This window comes from Malaclemys terrapin, chromosome 2 (assembly GCF_027887155.1).
Source record: "Malaclemys terrapin pileata isolate rMalTer1 chromosome 2, rMalTer1.hap1, whole genome shotgun sequence".
In the NCBI taxonomy this organism is placed as follows: Eukaryota; Metazoa; Chordata; order Testudines; family Emydidae; genus Malaclemys; species Malaclemys terrapin.
In genome coordinates this window covers 40,935,772-40,961,090 of record NC_071506.1, presented here as the reverse complement: position 1 = coordinate 40,961,090, position 25,319 = coordinate 40,935,772, and the positions used below count along the sequence as shown (strand labels likewise).

The 25,319-nt window shown below is 43.5% G+C and overlaps 1 protein-coding gene and 1 long non-coding RNA gene across 2 annotated transcripts in view; one reads left to right on the top strand and one right to left on the bottom strand.

Moving 5' to 3' along the window:
* CPQ (carboxypeptidase Q) overlaps positions 1-25,028 on the top strand; it is a 281,476-nt gene extending 256,448 nt beyond the window's left edge. Inside the window, exon 8 of the mRNA XM_054019834.1 lies at positions 24,548-25,028. Coding sequence (XP_053875809.1) covers positions 24,548-24,708 — 161 coding nt within the window. The 3' untranslated portion in view covers positions 24,709-25,028. The remainder of the gene's footprint in view (positions 1-24,547) is intronic.
* On the bottom strand, positions 1,487-2,703 carry LOC128832438 (uncharacterized). Its single transcript, XR_008443984.1, has 2 exons — positions 2,640-2,703; positions 1,487-1,809 (listed from the first exon to the last, which is right to left on the bottom strand). It is a non-coding gene; the product is annotated as an uncharacterized LOC128832438 (long non-coding RNA).
* Positions 25,029-25,319: the final 291 nt, after the last annotated feature.

Genomic DNA, 25,319 nt, shown 5'->3' with positions numbered 1-25,319 from the left:
AAACTGCTCCTCCTGCAGAAGTCTATCAGGTCAGTTTCAGACCCAGGAGCCGACTCCAGCTCTACTGCCCGCCACAGCCCCCCTGCTTCAAAAAAACTGAAGAAAGCTACAAAAAAGGGGCAGCCCTCTCCAGCAAAGAAGTTGGTGAGGCACAAAAGTGCCTCAGGCAGGTCAACAGTTTCCCTGCCTGTGTTTCCTCGCCTCAGCACTTTTGAAGAGCCGGGCTCCTCAGGCACCGCACGAAAGCCGCCTCAGGCTGCGGCGGCGGCGTGAAGCTGCGGTGCCGAGGCTTCAGGCTTTCAGTTGCCTGCCTCGTTTATGGCACCGAGACGGACGCGGTGCCGACATTTCCAGCCTTGCCTGACCCTGTGCGGGCTGATGTTGTCCCCCCGGCACTTACCACGGCACCGGCAATCGCAGCACAGGCTGACAGGGAGATCAAAGGAAAAACCCCTGCTCAGAGGAATGTTCCCTCAGGGCAACTTCCTCCTCCGCAGCTTTCACCTCATGCAGGAGCCTCACCTTTTCAATTCACTCAGACAGCAGATCTATTGGTCTGACCTATTCTGCAGTCTCCCCTGATAAATGCCTGTTTTTCTCCAATGCTGGATTCAGGATCAGAACAACCTTCCTCCAGTGAGGAGGAAACTGATCCACAGGCAGTTTTTTCTCCTTCTCAAGACTCCCAGACCCAGATCAACAGGGGTTACAAAAAAACTACCTCAGCCTGTTCTCAGTATCCTGCCCCATGGGGAGTGAACCCTTGGATGGCACCACCTATGCCCTACCCACCACCTTGGCAATGTTGGGCACCATGGGCATCGTACCCCCGAGAACACATGCTCTACGGCACTTCGACCAGGCGCAACACCGGTTTAGCACTGCCTCGTGACGGACCTGCCAGTGACATAAGATACCAGGCAGCACCGTCACACTCCCAGGAGCAACTGAGTCCTGCTCCTATTCCAGCAGAGCCCGACGTAACGCCTGAGGAAGCCTTACTTCCCCTTCCTCCAACCCCGTCGGATGACTATGCCAAATTCCAAGACCTCTTTAAAAGAGCTGCAGGTGACTTGAAAATTAACTTAGAGGAAGTCACTGAACAACGGCATGAACTAACAGACATTTTGCAGCCCTCTTCTTCCTCTAGAGTGGCATTACCAATCAACATAGCCCTTTTAGAACCCGCTAAATCCATCTGGCAGAATCCAGCCACTAGCCTACCTACCTGTAAACAAGCGGACAGGAAGTACTTCATTCCTTCAAAGGGCTCTGAATTCCTTTTTACCCATCCAGCGCCAAACTCATTGGTAGTGGACGCAGCAAACCAGAGGGCCAAACAACAGTACGCCCGCTCCACCCCAGCCAACAAGGACAGTAAACGCCTGGACCTCTTCGGCCGTAAAGTATATGCATCCTCGACGCTACAATTTCGCATAGCTAATTATACCGCAGTCCTTGCAAAATATGACCACAAAAACTATAATAAATTCATGGATTTTATTGATCACATCCCAGAACAGAAGAAACAACAATTCACAGCTCTGGTTTCCGAGGGACAAACCATATCACGCACCGCTCTCCAAGCGGCCCTCGATGTAGCTAACACTGCAGCAAGGTCGACCGCCACAGCAGTGGTCATGCGACGAGGTTCATGGCTCTCTTCCTCCTTCTTCCCTCGAGAGGTCCAGAGCACCATTGAAGATCTTCCCTTCGATGGGGAAAAACTTTTTGCCTCCACCACAAACGACATGCTGCATTCGATGAAGGACGCAAGAGCAACCCTCCGGTCCCTAGGCCTCCAGCCACCTGCGACCAGAAGACAACAATATAGATATCAACCTTATCACCGACCACGCTACCCCACATTTTCACAACACTCCTATAGACCACAGGAACAACAACAGCAACAACGACGCCAAAGACCAAGATTCCAGCGTCGTCGTCCTAATTCTACAGGGGCGCTGCAACCCCCTCCAACTAATAGGCAGATTTGAAGCATTGGTCGAGGGTTTAGAAAACAGCGTTCCCACTTCAGCCGGCACACCTATCTTTGGACACCGCCTACGACCATTCTCTCATCAATGGCAGAAAATTACATCCGACAAATGGGTCATAGAGGTAGTTACAATTGGATATGCCATCCCCTTCCTCTCCCTCCCTCCCACCCACCCACCCTCCCCGTCCCTCTTCAGGAACCCATCTCACAAGCAACTACTCTTCCAAGAAGTGCAGCATCTCCTTCAACTGGGAGCAGTAGAAACTGTGCCAGAATGACACTTTTTTACTCCCATTATTTCTTAACAGAGAAGAAAAATGGGGGATGGCGACCAATCCTCGACCTCAGGCGGCTCAACAAATTTGTCAAAAAGCAAAAGTTCAAGATGGTCACTCTCACCACTATAATCCCAACGCTGGAGCAGGGCGACTGGTTTTCAGCCCTCGACCTACAGGATGCCTATTTTCATGTGACTATACACCCATCCCACAGACGATTCCTACACTTTACTCTCGGCTCCACACATTTCCAATACAGGGTTCTCCCTTTCGGACTGTCCACGGCCCCCCGTGTTTTTTCCAAGATTCTATCCGTAGTTACAGCCTACCTCAGAAAACAAGGGGTCGTAATATTTCCTTACCTAGACGATTGCCTCCTCAAAGCTTCAACGTTCAACGAAGCTCTCCGATCCATACGGCTTACCATCGATTGTTTCCTATCTTTAGGCCTGCAAGTAAACAAAAACAAATCCACATTATACCCCACCCAACATCTGGAGTTCATAGGGGCATACCTCGACTCCCAGATGGGGTTGGCATCTCTCCCACCAGCCCGCTTCAATTCTATAAATCAACTAGCCACAAGGATTCGCAACAGTCCCCAGGTGACTGTCCGGGACTGCCTACAAATACTAGGTCACATGGCCTCGTGCACCTCCGTCGTTCAAAATGCACGTCTATATATGAGGTGCTTCCAAGCGTGGTTGGCCACGGTGTACAGACCGAATGTGCACCCTCTAAACAAGACTCTCTCCATACCTGCCCGAGTCAAAGATTCTCTACAGTGGTGGACAATTCACTCCAACCTCTGCTCTGGAGTCCCCTTTCTTCAACAGGCTCCATCCCTCATACTGACGACCGATGCATCTCTGACAGGATGGGGTGCACACATGTCTCACCACACAGCCCAGGGACTTTGGTCTTCAACTGAGACCTCTCTCCATATAAATGTCCTAGAACTTCGAGCCATTCGCAATGCGTGCCGTCAATTCCGACCACTGATCAAGAACCAACACGTACGCATAATGACAGACAATATTGCATGCATGTTCTACGTGAACAGGCAGGGGGGAGCTCGATCCCAGTCCCTGTGCACAGAGGCTATGAAACTCTGGAACTGGTGCATTGCGAACAACATCCGGGTATCAGCGGCCTACCTTCCTGGAGTGATGAATACCACAGCGGACAAACTAAGCAGACGTTTCCCGTGGGATCACAAATGGGAATTAAACGAGCACATCATTCGCGACATATTCCGCATTTGGGGCTACCCAGTAATAGACCTCTTTGCAACTGCAAAAAACAAGAAATGTCCCAATTTTTGCTCCAGAGCAGGGCTAGGCAAACATTCCCTGGGAGACGCATTCATGATCCCATGGCACCAAAACTTACTGTATGCATTTCCCCCGATACCGGTTCTGAACAGGGTCCTGATAAAAATACGAACAGATGGAGCCAAAGTGATCCTAATTGCCCCATCATGGCCCAGACAGCCCTGGTTTCCGTTTCTCACCAAAATGTCCATTCGACCACCAATCCCCTTGCCTCTCATTCCAAACCTCCTATCACAACAACACGGCCGTTTTCTCCACCCCAACTTATCCATGCTCCACCTCAAAGCGTGGTTCCTACATGGTTCTCCCAAAATGAACTAGATTGTTCTGAACAAGTTCAAAGAGTGCTCCTGCATAGCAGAACACAATCTACTCGCACCACCTATCTATGTAAGTGGAAACGATTCACACATTGGTGTTCAACTAAACAACTTAGTCCCACGTCAGCACCTCTTCCGCTCATACTTGACTACCTATTGGACCTTAAGCAATCCGGCCTTTCTTCCAGTTCCATCAGGGTCCATTTAGCTGCTATTACAACTTTTCATGACAAAATTGAGGGTACTTCCGTATTTGCTCATCCTATCACCAAGCGCTTCCTCAAGGGACTCCAAACCCTATACCCAGACATAAAACCACCTACCACCCCGTGGGACCTTCATCTAGTTCTCTCTTGCCTAACCCAACAACCATTTGAACCCCTAGCCACGTGTTCCCTTTTACACCTTTCGATGAAAACAGCATTTCTAGTGGCAATTACCTCCGCCAGGCGGGCAGGAGAAATAGCAGCTCTTATGGCAGACCCACCATATACGATATTTTTCAAAGACAAGGTTACCCTCAGGTTACACCCCAATTTTCTTCCTAAAGTACACTCCTCGTTCCACATTAATGAGCCGATTCACTTACCAACCTTTTTCCCGAAGCCACATGCGAACTTGTTCGAAGCCTCAATGCATACACTAGATGTACGCAGGGCCTTGTCCTTCTATTTGGATAGAACCAAACCTTTTAGAAATTCTTCCAGACTTTTTGTTTCCATCGCGGAGCGTTCCAGAGGTACACCTATTTCTACCCAGAGATTTTCGAACTGGATTTCTCAGTGCATCCAGTTGTGCTATCAGATGAAGAAAGTTACACCTCCAGACGGCATCAGAACACATTCCACTAGATCTATGGCTGCCTCTGTAGTATTCTTACGCAAAGTTCCCCTGGCTGATATCTGTAAAGCAGCTACCTGGTCCTCTGAGAACACTTTTGTTAAACACTATGCCCTTACTCAAGGCCCTCTATCTGATATACGTTTGGGCAGGGCTGTACTATCAACGGCGTTCCTATCAGATCCGAAGTCCCTACCTCCTTAAGATACACGGCTTTTAAGTCACCTAGAGTGGAGCACCCACAGGGACATCTCTCGAAGAAGAAGAGGAGGTTACTCACCCTGTGCAGTAACTGACGTTCTTCGAGATGAGTGTCCCTGTGGGTGCTCCACTACCCACCCTCCTCCCCTCTACTTCGGAGTTGGGGTAGCCTCCGTTGTAGAGAAGGAACTGAGGAGATTGGCCACGCATGTGCACTATTATCCTAGACTCACTGTGGGGGGCAGCCTCTGCGCATGTGTGGCCAGTACGAGTACTGCTATGAAAAGTCTCCGAGTGAAAGCGCAGGGACGCACCAACACCTAGAGTGGAGCACCCACAGGGACACTCATCTCGAAGAACGTCAGTTACTGCACAGGGTGAGTAACCTCCTCTTTATTGATCTTGTGGCTATTTTGTAAGTCCTGACTATTTAATCAGGTTTTTCTTAATGATGTGGACTGAGTGTGTGTGTGTGTGGGGGGGGTGTCTCAGCTGGATTGAGAAATTTATTTGAGTCTCAAAATTTAGTGTCAAGATCAAGTTTTGGGAGCCAAATAAGGAAGCAAATTCCAGGTATGACACCTACCAGTCACCAGATGTACAAATCTAAGAACCGTCAATTTGTATATTCAGTTGATCTCAACAGCCAGGTTAAAATACAAAGAGGGAGATCATCTCTCTTAGATATCTAGGCTACAAACCACAGAGAACCTTCCAGATCAAAGTCAAAATATTGAGTCCAATCTGAAAATAAAAACTAGAAGCCGTACAGTCTGAGGTGGTATAAGCTGCATATGTGAATTATCATCACATTTTGTACCAGCGAATATCTGAGCAATCTTGAAAGGTAGTTCCACGTAGAGAATACACTGAAATAATCTAAACTAAAGGTGACATGGGCTGTAACTTCTTTTTCAAATGAAAATGATGAAAAGTCTTACCCAGCACACCACTGTCTGACCATCCAGAAACAGCAGGGGATCCAATGTGATTTCTAGATAGTGAGCCTGAATAACAAAAAGCAAGCATACCTTTTAATGAATGGGTAGATACCATCCACTGTTTCTTTGGATTGATTTTTTTTCTCCCCAGTCCACCAACATGACTTCTTTTTTCATCCAGACTGAGCTTCAATCACCTAGTTCTCCTCCAAACCCCAATCTTGACCAGGCATTAGGGAAGTGGAACAAATGCATCATGAGGATCCCACGTAGAGCTGACTCATCGATATATTGATGACTCCACAGGAGCCCAGGCCCTCTCACTATGTTCTCCACCAGTCTCACATGCACACTGAAAAGCGGGTGCAATAGAGCTCTGATACACCACACAAGAGAGCTGTTACAGAAGATGAGCAATTGCCTCATACTTACCTCTTAGTCCTCTCCAAAAGAGAAGAATGGAGCCACTCAAGCAAAATTTCAGCCACTCTTGCCAAGGTTCGCACTTATGTTAACAATATTCACAGTTAATATTGTCAAAGACTTCTGCTAGTTTCCCAGCTAGCCAATGATCTTCATTCATTGACTAAAGGAGATCATTTACCAACAAAACCAGCATGGTCTCTATGCCTTTCCCAGTCCTCAAACCAATTAAAAAAGGTGAAGGAACTCTAAACATTTCAGGTGGTGTAGTTCTCAGGCCCAGTTTGACAGGTTGTCTTGTTATGACCTTCTAAATAAAGCTTCACAGATTCTGTTAGACAGTTCTATGATCTGTACATAATAATCCTTGGAATGAAGGTGAACTGTGAGGTTTCATTTGACAGCTCAAGGTATAATAAGAACTTTTCTCTTGGGATTAGACAACTCCAGAAGTTCTTAAATAAATTTGAAGATTTTTATGAGTACAAAAATCTCATGAGAATGTGCCATTATTGTGAAGGAGAAACACATTGCTTTTTGATCAAGGAAGAGAAGAACAGGATAGAGGCGAAGGAGGATGCAATGTGACAAGAATTAAAAACCGAGAAAGGGCAAAGATGAGGAGGAGAGAAAACAGGTGGTGGGAGGGAAGAGAGGAAGAAAATAGGAAATGAAGGAAACAGCAAGAAAGAAGAAAGGGGGAAAACAGATGCATTACTGAAAATAATGGACCAGGAGAAGAGGATAATGCAGGAAAGAGTAAAAACAATGGAAGAGAGGGAAGGACAGTAGATGAGGACATTAAATGGAGGGAAATGAAGAGTTAAATGCAATCTGTTACATGCAAACCTGTTTCCCACATTGTCTTAAACAATCAAGTTGAATTTCCCAGATGCCGGTCAAATTGGACTCTAATTATGGAGACTTGCTTATTGGGATTATGACTTTTTGTAGTGGGAGCCAAGCCCAGTGATGCATAAATTAAGATTTTTTTTAAAGAATGTGTTGAATTATTATCCCTCATCAAAAGCTACAGATCATTATTCAATGGTGAGTTTCTATAAAAGATCGAATCACTTGGTATTCTCGACCATCATCAGTTGTCAATATTAGTCTACTGTGCTTTTCCTTGCATTGTGTCATAGATAAAATATTATGTAAACAAGTTAAACATTTTCAGCAACATTTATTTACATTCTTAAATAAAAAATGGGGAAAATATCCCAATTAGACTTGCACAGTTAAAAATGACATCCTAGACTTCAGCAGGGTCACAGTATATCATAGGGACTGTAGCAAATGTTTAAACTAGGCAAGGTTAGTTTACTCTGTATTGCACAAGATAGCCCTGTATTATCAAATTATCTGCTTTAGTTGCATCATAATTAAGACATAAGCATTTTATAGCAGCTCATGAAAGTTGTATAAATGTTGTACAGAGCAATGTTAACATGAAATATAAAATTAGGCTACGGGTATTTTTATCCAAAAAGGTTGCCAAATACACATTTTTGCATTGCTTCCTGAATTGTACAATTGTATGATCACAGTGGAGCTGGTAAAGCTTTATCTAGGGACAGATTTTCAAAGACATCAATAGGAGTTAGGTATCCAGCTCTCACTGAAAGCCAGTTGGAGTTGGGCACCTAACTGCCCTATGTGTCTTTGAAAATTCCAGGTTATTTAGCCAGTCTGTGTCATAAGAACATAAGAGCAACCATACTGAGTCAGACCAAAAGTCCATCTAGCCGTGTATCCTGTCTTCCGACAATAGCCAATGCCTGGTGCCCCAGAGGGAATTAACAGAACATGTAATCATCAAGTGACCCATCCTCTGTCGCCCATTCCCAGCTTCTGGCAAACAGAGGCTAGGGACATCATCCCTGCCCATCCTGGCTAATAGCCATTGATGGACCTATCCTCTAGGAATTTATCTAGTTCTTTTTTTAACCCTATTATAGTCTTGGCCTTCACAACATCCTCTGACAAGGAGTTCCACAGATTGACTGTGCGTTGTGTGAAAAAATACTTCCTTTTGTTTGTTTTAAACCTGCTGCCTATTAATTTCATTGGGTGACCCCTAGTTCTTGAGTTATGAGAAGGAGTAAATAACACTTCCTTATTTACTTTCTTCACACCAGTCATGATTTTATAGACCTCTATCATATCCCCCCTTAATCATCTCTTTTCCAAGCTGAAAAGTCCCAGTCTTATTAATCTCTTCTCATACGGAAGCCGTTCCATACCCCTGATCATTTTTGTTGCCCTTTTCTGAAACTTTTCCAATTCCAAAATATCTTTTTTGAGATGGGGCAACCACATCTGCATGCAGTATTCAAGATGTGGGCATACCATGGATTTATAAGGAGGCAATCTGATAATTTCTGTCTTCTTATCTATCCCTTTCTTAATGATTCCCAACATTCTGTTCGCTTTTTTGACTGCCATTGCACATTGAGTGGATGTTTTCAGAGAACTATCCACAGTGACTCCAAGATCTCTTTCTTGAGTGGTAACAGCTAATTTAGACTCCATCAATTTATATGTATAGTTGGGATTATGTTTTCCAATGTGCATTACTTTGCATTTATCAACACTGAATTTCATCTGCCATTTTGTTGCCCAGTCACCCCGTTTTTGAGAGATCCTTTTGTAGCTCTTCGCAGTCTGCCTGGGACTTAACTAACTTGAGTAGTTTTGTATCATCTGTATCATCTGTCATGAGAGGATAGCCAACCTATCAACCGGAATTTGCATCTAGAAAGAATTAGTTTAGTTAGCAATGATGCTTTATTTATTGTTTATTTTCCCAATGTTAGTCTTGTTCTTTCATGTAGATCACCTGGAATTCCTATGCAATCAGCAACATGCTACACCCAATGGTCCAAATTCAGAACTGGTGTAAGGAAGTGCAAACAGCCCTCCACCTTCCCCCTTTTTTAATTTGGCTCAGTGTTGCTGCAAGAATGTAAACAAAAAAGGCTAATGCAATCTGTCGACAATGATGGAGGAGGAGTTTTAATTGCATATAGATTCCTTTTCCATTGAAGTATGTTGTTTTTTGAAATGTATCTGAAGAAAAATATACACTTTATAGTTCAGGAATATTTAGGAAGATAGAACCTACCACTTGCTACCTGCCTACTTCTGTCTGTTCAGCTCCACTGAGAGAATTGTGGCTTATGTCTTAGAAAGGGATGAATGACCCACAGCCTTATTTTAAAGATAGCCTGAAGAAAACCCCAGATTTGACGAGCCCTGAACCTTGAGATAGGACCTCAATCTGAACTTTGTGGCTCAGGCACATCTCAGTTTAAATTGATGGTGATGTACTAATAAGTTGGACACACATTGCTTGGCAGATCAGATGCATGAGGCATTTTAGCAGCAGTATCCAAAATATTTTATATTTATTAGGAAAGTAATCACCATTGTTTTACAACTCAGGTGTATATTATGTAGTCAGAGTAACAAACATACTTATTAATTTCCATTTCAGTAGTGTGTAGGTTGGGGAGGAAATTATGCAAAGCACTGTACAGGTGTATCTTACAGTTTACAAACTTAGTCTTAGATAAGGATGCAACAGGTTAGTGAGGACAGTGATTACTTTAAAAAATTAAAGAAATTTACATTTTGGGAGAGCAGTTAGTCAGAAAGATGGTTCGTACAGGCCCCTATCCAGCACAGCATTTAAGGACATAGGACAGATTTTTAAAGGCATTTAGGTGCCTAACTCCCATTGATTTCAATTAGGAGTTAGGTGCTTAAATACTCTTAAAAATCTGGGCAATAAGCATGTGAGCAGTACCATTGAAGTCAGTGGGACTACTTACATCGCATAGTTAAAAAATATATAAAATATAATGGAGATATCCCATCTCCTAGAACTGGAAGGGACCTTGAAAGGTCATTGAGTCCAGCCCCCTGCCTTCACTAGCAGGACCAAGTACTGATTTTGCCCCAGATCCGTAAGTGGCCCCCTCAAGGATTGAACTCACAACCCTGGGTTTAGCAGGCCAATGCTCAAACCACTGAGCTATCCCTCCCCCCCCTTAAGCATGAGTGTCAGTGCTTTGCTCACTTGGCACCTACGTAACAACACTTTGCTCAGATACATGAGAAAAGTTGTTTGTCACACTGACATTTCCTGCCGTTAAAACAGTGACTGTAGTCGATAAACTAGTTGAGAAGGGGGAATGGGATGGATTTGTAACCCTGATCAGCAATTACACAGCACCTTTACAAACTATTAGTTTTTATTTCATAGTCCTTGCCTTTTCTCCTCACAACATTCCATATCAAGTCTTCATTTTGAAGGTTTTTTGGCACCGTATTCTTATAACAAAACAGGCTGAAGATGGTGTCGCAAACATGAGGTCCCATTTCAAGCTGTGCTGTTTGAGATTTCAGCTTAGTACTGTACCCCCGTTTTTTGGGGTTTTTTTTTTTTTAAATCTGTGCTTATTTAAAACCAGAGGGTGGGCGGAGAAATGGCCTCCAGAGCACTTTTAATGTTGCAGCTTAATGTGCTTTTGGTAAATTGGGAGCAGTTTAGGATACGTTGTATTAGATTCCAGTTAACCTATGTTCTACAGAGCAGAACCACTTCCTTTCCTGAGACCTGATTTCATACAATTTAATGCCAGTCTCCCCAGCTCTGGAGCAATGAGTGAAAGGTTAATATGCTGTAAAAGTAACTGCAATAATCCTGAACTATAATTTAGTCTGTTTAGTGTATCCACAGGATTAACACTCAAATACATTAAATAAAACAAGAAATAATGCATACTTTAGTTTTTGTCTCTCTTACATTGTGGTCTCATTTAGTTAGCCAAGGAAGCAATTGACTGAATACTTTCCTTTTACCTTTCTGTATAAGTCATGAATTTTAAAGACTGTCAAAATAAATGACTCTGGAGGTAATACAGCATGACATATGATGTTATATAAACTCTGTGCTGGAAACTATTTCAGCATCTGTAGCAGTGTTGCTCAAGCACCTTACCCTGTAATTTCAGCATTTGAGACAGAACAACAGAACTAATGGCATTGTTGCCCCGCTCCAAACAAATATTAATTTCCTCCATCACCTTTGCTTTATTTGTAAGATTTACCCTAAATTCATTGGCATGACAGTCTACGTGAAGAAGCAGGTGATCAGATGCAACATAATATTTTCAGGGACCAGCTACAATAATTGGGTTTTCGTTGCAATAATTGTTCTGATGATTGTATTAACCAAAGTCAGGTAAAAAACCATTTGTGGAACACCTACAGTAGCAAACTAAATGCTAAACATCACTTGCAGTACAATAGATACCATTTTAAAATGGATAACTTATATCCAAAGTAGCTCTTAAAACACCCATTCTTCTAAAAGGGTAGCTGCTTCAGGGGAGCTGATATTTGTGAAATTTCTTGTTTGTCAAAAAAAACAAGACATTATGTTACTGTACAAGATCTTTTAACAGGTCAGTTTTTCCTGTTACTCTTCGTGTTAAAGTTGATTCCTTTGAAGGCAAATCATACATTTCCCCGTCCCCCCATAGCTGCAGATGCCAGTAACCCACATGGGGTCCAACCCTGAAAACTTCCTGTGAACTTCCCAGTGCACAGCACAGTTGTGCCAAGGCTGAGGTTTCCTCTTTATGTATGTATTCTTATGCTGAGTACTCTGTTTAAAAGAGGTACAGGATCATATGTTTCTACATATCTCATGGTTTACTTCCCAAAAGTTGGATTCCTTTTAGGACTCAATAGTGTTTGTGTTTCTCCCCTGAGCCAGCGGCATTAAAGTCAAGGAGAACTTGAGGTTGGCGTTGAGGTCAGGAAGATTTTCATTTTGTTTTTTTTAAATAATCTTTTGTTTACTGGATAACAAAACTGCATGTGTTCAGCATGGTGGGGAAAGCAACTTCATAAATAAAAATTAGCTTTTTTTTATCCTTGTGCTTGAATTACGAGCTTACCAAAAGCTCCCTCTGCTGCTATGGGAGTGGATGTGAGTGTGTTCTAGATCCATCTATCTGCATAAAGGTGTTTGGGAGATGTGAGGGGAGTAGCTTTAGCTCATTGTAAGTTGTTCTTTTCAGGGTTTATTTTAGCTTCACGGATTTTTGGGAGCTTTGTCAAGGCCCTTCAGACTTTTGCTTATTGTTTGAGCAAGCAAGCAATGAAAGGCAGCCTGGTCTGCTGAGTAGGGCACTGCCCTGAGAATCAGGAATTCTGGGTTCTGTTCCTGGCTCAGCCACTCACCTGCTATCCAACACTGAGGATGTCACTTCTCCTATGTGTAACTCTTTCCCCTTCTACTCCCTCATGTCTATTTAGACTGTAAACACTTCCATGCAGGGATTGTCTCTTAATATGTGTATGTACAGAGCCTAACATAATGGAGCTCCTCTGGGAACTATTATAATAAATAACTGCTTATAAATCTTTATCGTTCATTTGCTTAGCAACTTAAATGGACACGCCACTGTACTGTAGAAGATCAGTACCCTTCATCTAGCAGGTCTTATTTACAATTTAGAGGTATTGAACCATGAAGACACAGTACAAACAAGACAGAATACATACTGAGTGGGGAGTATCCATTACAGTTTGAAAGTTTAATGGAATAGCTGGGGTTCAAGAGTTTTCTTGAAGGTAAAGATAATGGGAGCTTAGTATATTAGTGGGCAGACTATATATTGTTGAATGGCAAATGCATACTGATTTCTAAGTACCCAAGATAGTTTCCTCTGATATTATTTATTATTTGTATTGTCGTATTGCCTAAGGTAATCACAGTGTAAGACAAAAGACAACAGATGGATACAGACTGATGGGGCGCAAAAGAAACTGTGAGACAGTATTGGTCAGCGTAATAGTCGGTGGTATCAGCACATCAGCAGTCTAATCGTTGTCAAGGCTTTTGTAGGCATCTGTCACCTCTGCTCACTGGCCATGTCTGAGGATTAGCTCTGCCAGCCTGATGCCCTCTTCTCGCAGTTCCTCGGTCTGTCATCTCACTCTCTCACTCTGTGGCCCCTCTCTTGCTCCTCAGGAGTTATCGTGCCTTGTATTCATGGCTTAGCCCTCTAGCCAAGTCGCAATAGTCCTCCCCTTCTGGGGTACTATCAAAGTCTTCCACATCGTCCCGGGCAATCCTTAAGTCCACTGCCATGGCTCTGCCACTCCCTCTGTGGCTAGAACAGACAGTCTCCCAAGTTCACTGCGCAGATTGTGCCACTCACTCCATGCCTGGTAGGGGAATCCAGGCCCGCTCCCGACATTGTGTTCAAGCCCAGGGGCCATATCTCCAGCAGCTAAGGTCTGTACTACCACAAACCTTCCTGTCACTCCCCTGGACTACTTCCTACCTTGCCTATTCTAGTCTCACATTCTCCACTCTTCTAGCTAAACCCCTATCTCCTGGGTCTGCTAGATAAATCCTTGCACTTGGGTCCAAATCCCTTTCTCTCCCTCAGTCCAGTGACAGCAGCCCTCATCCCTGCAGCCTCCTTTCTGCTACGGCTCCCTGCCTTTATAGAAGCCCTGCCTTTTCCTGCACAGGTGAGCTGCCCTTGATTAGAGCCTTCCTCTTAGGCTGCAAACCAGGGGACCTTTAGCCCTCATAAAGATGATTCCTACATTTTGTGCCAGTCAAGAACCACTGCTAGTATTGTGTCCTAGCCTTCAGCCTTTATACCACCCAAACAGTCTTTACTCAGGCCCTGTGGGTCGCCACAGCCCATCTTAACCAAATGGGAATAATTGTCTTCCCCTACCTGGACAATTGGCTACTGAATGGGCACTCATTTCTAGAGGCTCAAACAGCAACCAGAAAAGCCCTATCTCTTTTTCCACTCACTGGCCTCCACCTCAACACGGAAAAATCTACCCTCGTACCTACTCAGCAGATAGACTTTATTGGGGCCCCTCTGGATTCCATTGCCAGGGTGTACTCACCCCAGGACAGATTTACCACTATGTCCAACATGTTTCAAAGATACAACAAAGCCCACAAATTAAAGCAGAGGTTTGCCTACAAATTCTGGGCCATATGGCAGCCTGTACGTTTGTGACATCCTTAGCAAGACTGTACTTTCAGAGTCTTCAGGCCTAGCAGAGACCCATTTATACTCCCATTAAGCACAGTGTATGCAAACAGTTGTCAGTACCTTGGAGGGTATTCACCTCTCTCAGTTGGTGGAAAGAACCATAAAAGGTGTGCATAGGAGTTCTGTTCCTGCAGCCTCCTCTCACAAGAATCATCATCAAAGCAGAGAGAAGGATACATTGTATTTTATCAATTGTCTTGATCCCGTACAGAGAGAGCAGAGAAGGAAGGTGTGTGTGTGGGGGGGGGGGGTTTGAGGACTGTCAAAGGTGGCAAAAAGGCAGCAGGGATTGTGGGCATGGAATTCAATTAAGTTGGAAAAGTAGAGGTTTGTTAGTGAGGAAGGTAAAACCAAAGGAGGAGAGAATAATTTGTAGTGGATGCAGCCAGCCTGATCATGAGGTTTCTGCCAGAGACTCTCTGCAGTGCAAGAACTGGAGTGGAGGAAGTGGATATTGCAGGTGAGACAGGGCTGGGAGTTGGCAGGACAGATGTGAGCGAAGGGCAAATGTTAAAAGAGAATGAATGAATGGAGAGAATGAATGAAACATGGAGAGAATCATCAGCCATATCAATAGAAGAAAAAGATAGGTCAGGGAGGAGAAGGCTGAGAATGGACAAGAAGCTGAGTGACAGAGTAAGTGGGGAGAGGGCTGATGGACTGATGCTGAAAGAGAACAGGTAAGAGAGGGGGAACTCAGCAGCAATGAGATCTAACAAGTTAGTGCTCTCTGATATGTAAGAAATGGAGGAGAGTGGAAAGAAGAGCCAAGTGAACACTCTAAAAACTTTTTTTGTGCTATTAAACTTCTACAGATGTGATATACAGTAACTTTCCTCCTCAGAGCTGCTTCTGTTTTTAATTAGACTGTCTTTGAAGAGGCCAGTTCAATATCTTGTTTAATAAGAGTGCATTCATATCTGTTGCAAAATGAATCATCTCATAATCAATACTGACTGTGTCTTTCTCAGACTGCAAGTCCAGAAAAAGGGAAATTGTCTCTTGAATGTGAGCTGTATTTCTTTGCAAATCAGAGTCCTTTGGAAAAGGATCAGCAAATAATACTTTGCACTTCTATAGCACCTTCCACATGAAGATCTCAAAGCACTCTAATTAAGTCTCTCAAAACCCTTTGTAAGGCATGTTTGCTATCCTTTTTACAGATAGGTAGCATGGAGCCAGAGCGGTGAAGTGATTTTCCCAATGTCAAGTGGCAACAGGTCCAAGAACAAGACACAGGAGGCCTGATTCCCAGTCTCTTTCTCTAACCACTAGACAATACTCCTTGCATTAAAGACCCTCCATTTGTTAATGTCTAATGTGCTCAGTAGATAATGCCATAATCTAAATAAGAAATACTTCAGTCAATTCTGTGGGGAACAACAGATTGGGTTAGAAACAGGAGAACGTAGAATTGATGCCTAGTTGGTGTTCTCAGCTTCATTTCTTTTCACTTTCAAGCTGTTTGAAGTGGCAAGATTGGTGATATCTGAGAGGGTTTTGTTTGACAAACAGAAAAGCTTTATAATAGAGCTGCTATCTTAATACAGTTTAAGAGATTCTAGGATTCACTGTAATCAATCAAGTTACCCATATGGAAAAGTTGTGCAGAATAACATTTCATGCTAAAATCTTCATATGTTGTGAATCATTGCATAGAATTTAAGATTATTACATCCCTTTTATAAAATTCTATAGGATGATTTTTTAATTAAAAAAGGATGACATCTATAGACATCCAAATGCACGTATTGTAGAACTAAAGGGGTCAGATCTTTGCTTATATCATGATGGCTTTGTGCTGATGGAGCAGCCCAAAACATTCCTAAACCAGCTTACCTGGCCACTGGAGGATCATCTTTGCATGGTGGCCCAGAGGCCAGATGGAGCTCCTGCAGCATGTGCCCTTCGGATGCATGAAGTGTGACCAAGACATTCCTGCACCTTATCAGTCTCTGGCTGCCATAAATGCCTTTGGAGCCACTGGCAGCGATAGTGTGAATTTAGAATGGCCCCAGGTTTGGGGAGGGAGGATATGAAGATGGCTTAGAGCTACATTTGCACTTGCAAGCACTCCTTAACTAGAACTGAGTATTGGATGCATAGCTTGGAAAGTTTTTTCTTTCACTCAGACATGAACATGGATTTTCCCTTGTGTTTCTAGTTATGTATAAAATTGTTTACATAGCTGTTGTCTTAGGGTTTTTCATTGACCTTATAAGATGCAATTGATCCCTGACTTTAATGATATACAGAATAAGCTGTTAAAGAAAAAGAGGTACAGTGAGTGCAGTTCATATTGTATTCTCAATATTCTGTGTTCTCTAAAAAAAACAACACACTATCTGCAAGCCCACTTGTCTAATTATTTTGGTGACAAAGTATCATTTTATGATTTTTTTAAAGAAACAAAAAGGGAAACATATTTTAGCATTTATGTGGGTACACTTTACAAGATGAAAGGTATTTTTCTCTGAATTAAGGAAAACACTATTATAAAAACCCAGGATAAAACACTATTCTATAAACACATAATTATTATTAGTGGAATGTCTATTATACATTCCAGGAAAGTAAATTGTGACCTGGTTCTTATAAAAGATCTTTTTACAAAGATATAATGGATTTTCCACAGCTGTTTGACTACAAGTGCATCTTTAGTGAAGTATTTTCAGCAGCTAATATATTTATCACAATAGCATGTGTTTATATTTTTATCTTAATAAGTACTTGGAATATATCGAAAACGTTTATAAATCTGCACAAAGTTATAGGGCCATATTCAGCACCCATTACCCACCCAGCCCCATTGACTTCGGTGGGATCACACTGGATGTGAGCGGCAAATTTGACTTATACTGCCTATGTACATGGCACAAGTGCCAAAGGAATATGTTAAAATGAAACCCAGCCCATCCCCAGATAACAGCATGCTACGGCATTTTTTCTTTTTGTATCTTATGTCTCCTTGTAAAGAGGATCTTCCTGTTTGACAGTATTATTAAATTCATTCTCTTTTCTCCCCCTCACCTCACACACTAAAATAGCATTGAGAACAAACATAGTCTCATTAATGAGAAATGTATGTGATAACAGAAATTCAGAGCTCATTTCATCAGGCTCAGTGACATCCTAATCCAACTCCCATTAAAGTCAATGGAAGGATTCCCATTAACTTCAGTGAGAACTGGACTAGGTGCTGAATTATTATAGGATGTGATCAAAAGATACATATTTCAGCAAGAATAGTTGGGAATATAGAACTGTGCTGAGAGATTTTTGCTTTCATTCTCTACAAAGGCATGAGACCTTTCATTGAGACCAAGCAAAATCAGAATAGTAAGCCTTAGAAACATAAAAAGTTTATTGAAGTCCTCATCATTTGATATAGACTGTTTCCAGAGCTCAGACATAAACATGTGAGAAATGTATTCACAAGGTTCTTCTTCGAGAGGTGTCCCTGTGGGTGCTCCACTGTAGGTGTTGGTGTGTCCCTGTGCCGTTGTTCGGAGATTTTTACAGCAGTACCCGTATCGGCCGCGCATGCGCGGAGCCTGCCTCACATACCAGTCTTGTCTTAATAGTGCGCATGTGCGGCCGAGCTCCTCAGTTCCTTCTCTACCGTCTCCAGCCGGAGTCCGACCTAGAGCAGACTCGTTAAAACTTTTTCTCTTACCCATTCTACATCCTTTTTTCCCCTTAGTTTAGCGCTCTAGTTATTAGATAAGTTCATCCCTTAAAAAAAAAATTTTTTTTTTTTGTTCCCGCTTGTTCCTCTCAGCCTCCAGTTGACCCTAATATGCCTGGCTCCCCAGGATTTAAGCAGTGCATTACGAGCAGGGACGCCATCCCTATCTCAGATGGTCACTCCCAGAGTACAAAATGCCTGGGGGAGTCCCACATTCCTCAAAAATGTGCCCATTGTTCCAAATTAAAATCCAGGGCACGTAAAGACAGAGAACTCCAACTGAAAATGATTCTTATGCAGAAGTCACTTGGACCTGCTTCTGACCCAGGTATGGACTTCTCAGTGAACCGCAGGCCTCCAGTCTCCAAAAAGGACAACAACAAAAAAGAAAACGCCTGCCTCCCTCACCCAGAAGGGAAACATTGCAAGCAAAAAGGTCGTTGGGCAGGTCTATTTCTTCTATGCAGACCTTCCCCCGGCTCAGCACCTTTGAAGCACTGGTTCCCCCAGCATTGCGCTAATCCCGTCTGTGGCTGTGGCGACAGCGCTAGCTCCTGGTGCTGAGGCTTCAGGCTTCCAGTTGCCTGCCTGTCTCACGGCACCGTCCGGCACTGCAATGGATACGGTGCCAGCACAGATGACCTTGCCGGAACAGACGCGGACTGCGCTTACCTCCCCAGCACCTCCGACCTCAGCACATTCATTGATCACTATGGTGCAGAGAACGTCAGTGCCAAATGACCCTTCAGCGCCAAAGGCGCTCCTAATGGAGGGTTTATCTCACACAGGCTCTCCGGCACCGCAGTTCATTCATTCATCGGACCTATAGGTGTCACCTAACCTACAGTCACCTCTATTTGACACCTATTTTTTCCGGACATTCGCATGCAGTCCGGACAGCTGTCTCCGGCTGTATCTCACTTTTCTAGTGATGAGGAAGCCATAGTGCAAGGAGACTTTTCTCACCATACCAGTTCTCCCAGTCACAGACCCAAATCAGCAATGATCACAGAAAATCTAGGTCTTCATTCATCAAAGACCTCCCTCCCTGGTACACAAACCCGTGGATGGCACCACCTATGCCCTTCCCCAGTCAGTGGCAATAATGGGGTCCATGGGCACTATATAAGTGATTCCACTATGATCGCCAAGATGCCAAAAATAGGAGCAATGCCACCTCGCCGCCACCAGTGCTACGAATGAGACACGACAACAAGCTGTTACTCCACACTTCGATGAACATACTACACATGCTTCCCCAACCCTTGTGGAGCCCATATCCACACAGGATGAGGATATACTGCCTCCCCCACCAACACTGTCGGATGATTTCTTAAAATTTCAAGACGTCTTCAAAATAGTCGTCAACGAGTTGAGGATTAACCTGGAAGAAGTTTCTGAAAACCAACATGAGTTGACTGACATCCTGCAACCTTCCTCCACATCCAAGATTGCCTTACCTATAAATCCAGCCATTATAGATCCTCCCAAAACCATATGGCAGACACCGGCTACTAGCACACCCTACCTGTAAACGTGCTGACCGGAAATATTTTATTCTTTCCAAAAGGTCTGAGTTCCTTTTTACTCACCCAGTGCCAAACTCATTGGTAGTAGAGGCAGCTAACCAAAAGAACAAACACCAGTTCCCAGGTCTACCCCAACTGATAAAGACAATAAAAGGCTGGACCTGCTTGGTAGTAAAGTGTATGCTTCGTCCACATTACAATTTCAGATATCTAATTATGCGGCCGTTCTGGCAAAATATGACCACAAAAATGACTTTATTGATGACATTCCAGAGGGCAAAAAACCATCAGTCTAAAGCGATAGTCTCTGAGGGACAAATCATCTCCCGTACCGCACTACAAGCTGCGCTTGATGCTGCTAATACAGTCATGATGCGTTGAGCTTCATGGCTTTCATCATCTTCTTTTCCTTGTGAGGTTCAGAATACCATTGAAAATCTCCCTTTTGATGGTGAAAAACTATTTGCCAGTAACACCAACGGTGTGATTCACTCCACGAAGGACTCGAGAGATGACATTACGGTCTCTCAGTATCCAAACTCCTGCAAATAGGAGGAGACAATATAGATACCAACCTTATCAACATCCACGCTACCCAACGTATACTCAACAATGTCATAGACCATATGAACAACAATGTCGGCTCCATGTCAACCCTCTCCCACTAATAAGCAAATTTGAAGATGTGACCGAGGGTATAGAAAGCATCATCCCTACTTCAGTGCCCATTCCCCCCCCCCCACACCTGTCCCATTTCAGGGACCCCTCTCACAAACAACTGCACCACCAGGTGGTGCATCACCTCCTCCAATTAGAAGTAGTAGAACCAGCGCCTGACCAACACAGAGGAAAAGGGTTCTACTCCCATTACTTTTTAACACAAAATAAAACTGGGGGATGGTGACCCATTCTTGACCTCAGATGCCTCAATAAATTTGTTTTAAAAAAATACAAAATGGTGACTCTTGCAACCATAATTCTAGCACTGGAGCAGGAAGATTGGGTTTTCAGCCCTCGACCTGCAGGATGCTTATGTTCCTGTGACCATACATCCTGCCCACAGACGTTCTATTCGCTTCGTTCTGGGCTCACAACACTACCAGTACAGGGTCCTACCTTTCAGCCTCTCGACTGCGCCTCGTGTCTTTTCCAAACTCCTTGCAGTCGTAACAGCTCATCTCAGAAGGCAAGGAATCATAATTTTTACTTACCTTGACAACTGCCTTTTCAAAGCCAGGACCCTCCAAGAAACCATTCAAACCACACAATGGACAGTTCAATGTTTCCATGCTCTTGGCCTGTGAATGAACAAAGAATATCCTCACTCACTCCCACCCAACAGCTGGAGTTCATAGGAGCACATTTCGACTCATGCAAAAGAATAGCATCTCTCCCACTCCACCTTTTTAACACCATCAACCTTTTCATTCCTAAGCTGTGCAACAGTCCACAAGTAGCTGCACGAGCTTGCCTACAACTCCGAGGCCACATGGCCTCTTGCACTTTTGTAGTCAGGAACGCTCACCTCTTCATGAGGTGTTTCCAAAGCTGGATTCCACTGTCTACAGACCGAATATCCATGGTCTGAACAAACTTTTATACATACCTCCCAGTCAAGGACTCCCTCCACTGGTGAACATTGCCTCACAACATTTCCTCCAGGGTCCCCTTTCTACAGAACATCCCGTCGGTTGTCATAACTACAGACCCATCCCGTACGGGATAGGGAGTACACATGTCCCAATATACTACCCAGGGGCTTTCGTCTCCTGCCAAGATGTCCCTTCACATCAAAGTCTAGAACTCTGGGCGATACACAATGCCTGCCTCCAGTTTCTCCCCTTCATACAAAACCAACATGTCAGGATAATGACCAACAACATTGCCTGCATGTTCTATGTACACAGGCGGGGGGGGGGGACGGGGCGATCCCGCTCCCTTTGTACAGAGGCAATGAAACTGGTGTCTCAGACACAATGTCTGAATATCAGCTGCTTACTTACCTGGCTCTCTCAATACCACTGCAACGACTTCAGTAGAAGATTTCCCATAGACCACGAATGGGAACTAAATGAGGATATAGTACTAGACATATTCCACAAATGGGGATACCCAACCACAGACCTTTTCGCAACTGCAGCAAACAAGAAATGCCCAAGATTTCGTTCCAGAGCAGGACTAGGCAAACGCTCCTCAGGGGATGCGTTCATGTTCCCATGGATCACTGACCTAATATATGCATTTCCCCAATACCACTCATACACAAATTATTGATAAAAATACAAACAGACCAAGCCAGGGTCATATTGATAGCCCCACATGGCCCAGACAGTCATGGTACCCTTTCCTTACCAAGATGTCGCTTTTCGCACCCTCTGCCCATATCTCTTGTCCCAACAACATGGTCTATTACTCCACCCCAATTTAACCATGTTACTCCTCAAGGTTTAACTCCTTCATGATTCTCTTATGCCGAGCAAACTTGCTCGGAGCAGGTTCGAAATGTACTCCTTCATAGCACAACAAATTCAACATGCACCACCTGCCTTCATAACTGGACAAGATTTACACACTGATGGGCTGTCACAAAAAACGCTCCTTTTTTCCGCGCCTCTCCTGTAATCCTCGACTATCTGTTAGAGATTAAACTCTCTGGACTCTCCCTGAGTCCCATCAAAGTTCACTTGGCTGCAATTACAATGTTCCATGATGCCTTCAACAATGGGACTATCTTTGCTCACCCCATTACTAAGCGATTCCTTAAGGGACCCCAAAACCCTATACCCAGACATCAAACCGCCTAATCCATCTTGGGACCTTCCCTTAGTCTTAACATGCCTAACCCAAAAATCATTTGAACCATTAGCCACATGTTCCCTCCTACATCTCTCTATGAAAACTGCATTTCTGGTAGCAATTGCATCTGCGAGATGCACAGGAGAAATTGCAGCACTCATGGCAGATCCGCCATACACTGTATTTTTTAAGGACAAACTCACCCTACGCTTACTCCCCGAAATTCTATCGAAGGTGCATTCATCTTTCCACATCAATGAGCCTATCCATCTTCCTACCTTCTCCAAAACCACATGCGAATTCCTCTGAATCTACAATGCACATTTTGGATGTGCGCAGAGCTTTGTCCTCCTACTTCAACAGGGCTAAAACCTTTAGGCGTTCCGACAAGCTATTCGTCCCCATTGCAGAATGGACTCATCTATCTCTAACCACAGACTTTCCAACTAGATCTCAAGTTGCATTTGTCTCTGTTATCAACTACAGAATGTGACGACTCCTACTTTATCAGGACTCACTCCACCAGATCCATGGCGGCCTCTGTGGCCTTTCTACATAACTTCCCCCTTAAGGACATTTCCAGAGCTGCCATTTGAAAATACGTTTGCAAAACTTTACGCTCTTACACAGGGACCCATCACTGATACACATGTGGGCAGAGCTGTTCTATCTACTGCATTCCTTCCAGATCCGAAGTCCCTACCTCCTTGAGAGATACTGCTTTTCAGTCACCTACAGTGGAGCACCAAGAGGGACACCTCTCGAAGAAGAAGAGGCGCTTACTCACCTGTGCAGTTACTGACATTCTTTGAGATGAGTGTCCCTGTGGGTGCTCCACTCCCCACCCGCCTCCCTTCTACTTCGGAGCTGGGGCAGCCTCTGTTGTAGAGAAGGAACTGAGGAGCTCGGCCGCGCATGCGCACTATTAAGACAAGACTGGTATGTGAGGCAGGCTCCGTGTATGCACGGCTGATACAGGTACTGCTGTAAAAATCTCTGAACAATGGTGCAGGGGCACACCGACACCTACACTGGAGCACCCACAGAGACACGCATCTCGAAGAACATCAGTTACTGCACAGGTGAGTAACCTCTTCTTATACAATCAAATGGCCTTCCATCTGAGATTTGTCTGTAGTGCATCTCAGTGCAGCATCTAAGCTCTGTCTACCTTCTGATTGGGGCCTCTTCTACCTGTCACTATAGCATTATTATTACTAATGATGTTTATTGCAGTAGTGCCTAAGGACCAATCAAGATCAAGCCCCACTGTGCTAGATACTGTACAAACACAGAGTAGCAGATTGTCCGTGCCCTGAAGAGCTTCCAATAGATAAGACAGACAAAAGGAAAGAGATGCAACATACAAAAAGAGCAATCAATGTGATGGTGGCAAATATCATTTTAGAGACCTGTTTTGGTTTTTTTTAATTGTGTGAAGTTTCTATAGGAAGTGATTAGCTAAATGGAAAGACCAGACAAAGGAATGGAACAGGGTCATTGAAGGGATTGGAGGTCAAGGGGAAAGAGCAGAGGAGAAGAGAAAGAAGGAGGGTCTGAAAGTTAGGTGGAGGGAATCTGAAGTGAAGCAGTTGGGTGGATGACTTCCATGACCTCTGTGGCAGACTCGCAGCCTTACTAATAAATACATGATGGTAAGCATCACAAGAAAAGAAGCAGTCTATTTCAAATTCACCAACATTAAAAACAAAAAATTAAAAAAACACCACACTTGGAATAATTATATGGATTTCCTTAAGTTGGATTCCTGTGCTTCGTATATAGAAATGCATTTATATTACTGCTGGTGCAACAAAAATATTAAGGGAAATACTGCCTTTCCCTTCTATATTAATTTACATGTTTGCTGTCTCATGTACTCATAACAAGGCTGCTAACATTATGTACAATTTGTTTATGCTAAAATGCTGAAAAATCCCATGTTCTATGGCTCAGTGAAATTATCATATGGAAACTTATTCTGTTGCATATGGATTTAATGAAGACCAGCACAAGAATAAATTCATGTTTATGTTCATCTTAAAATATATGTATTTACATCATAAGGAATTGCCCATTTCTCTCTCTAGGTGCCAGCTTGCGTGATGACATCAGTAAATACTTCTGGTTTCATCATACTCAAGGGGACACAATGACAGTTCAGGATCCAAACCAGATGAATCTCTGTGCTGCTGTTTGGACTGTCGTCTCCTATGTAATTGCTGACATGGAAGAGATGTTGCCAAGGTAATAAAAAAGCAAGAAAGAAGACTTATATTCTTCAGTCCACTAATGCATGTGGTCCACAGCTGTGGGAAATTCCTTTTCCATCCTGGTTTTTGCTGATTTTTGTTTTTGTTCTCTGACCTCAAAGCATTCCTTTTACATGGTCCTGTTTACTGATTTAATGCCTTCCATTTGTGATTTTATTTCATGTTTCTTCTATTAAGTATTTTTACCCTCTAATCAATGTCTAATGTCTGTCTCCTAAAATTATGGCAGAATAGCTGTCTATAAATAAGTGACCCTGTATAGCAGGAAAATACACTGAATAAATCTGTTGCATCAGAATAGTAGTTTTACTGTGTTTACATATAATGTGTGAAGGATTTTTTTAGTTTAGATATTAATATAACACATTAGCACTAAAAGTGATCTCATGCTTCCATAGCTTTTTAAACTAATACAACGTTCACATTGTGTTGGGGTTATAGGCCAGGCTAACCCTGGATGTTACAATTTGCTTAATGTCTTAAAGGTGCAATGGCTAAAATAGTATAGCTTTAAAAATTTCCAAATCCATTCAAATCATGCTGGTCGCCCTTACTGAGACTTCAAACACAGTGCGTAATGAAATCTTAC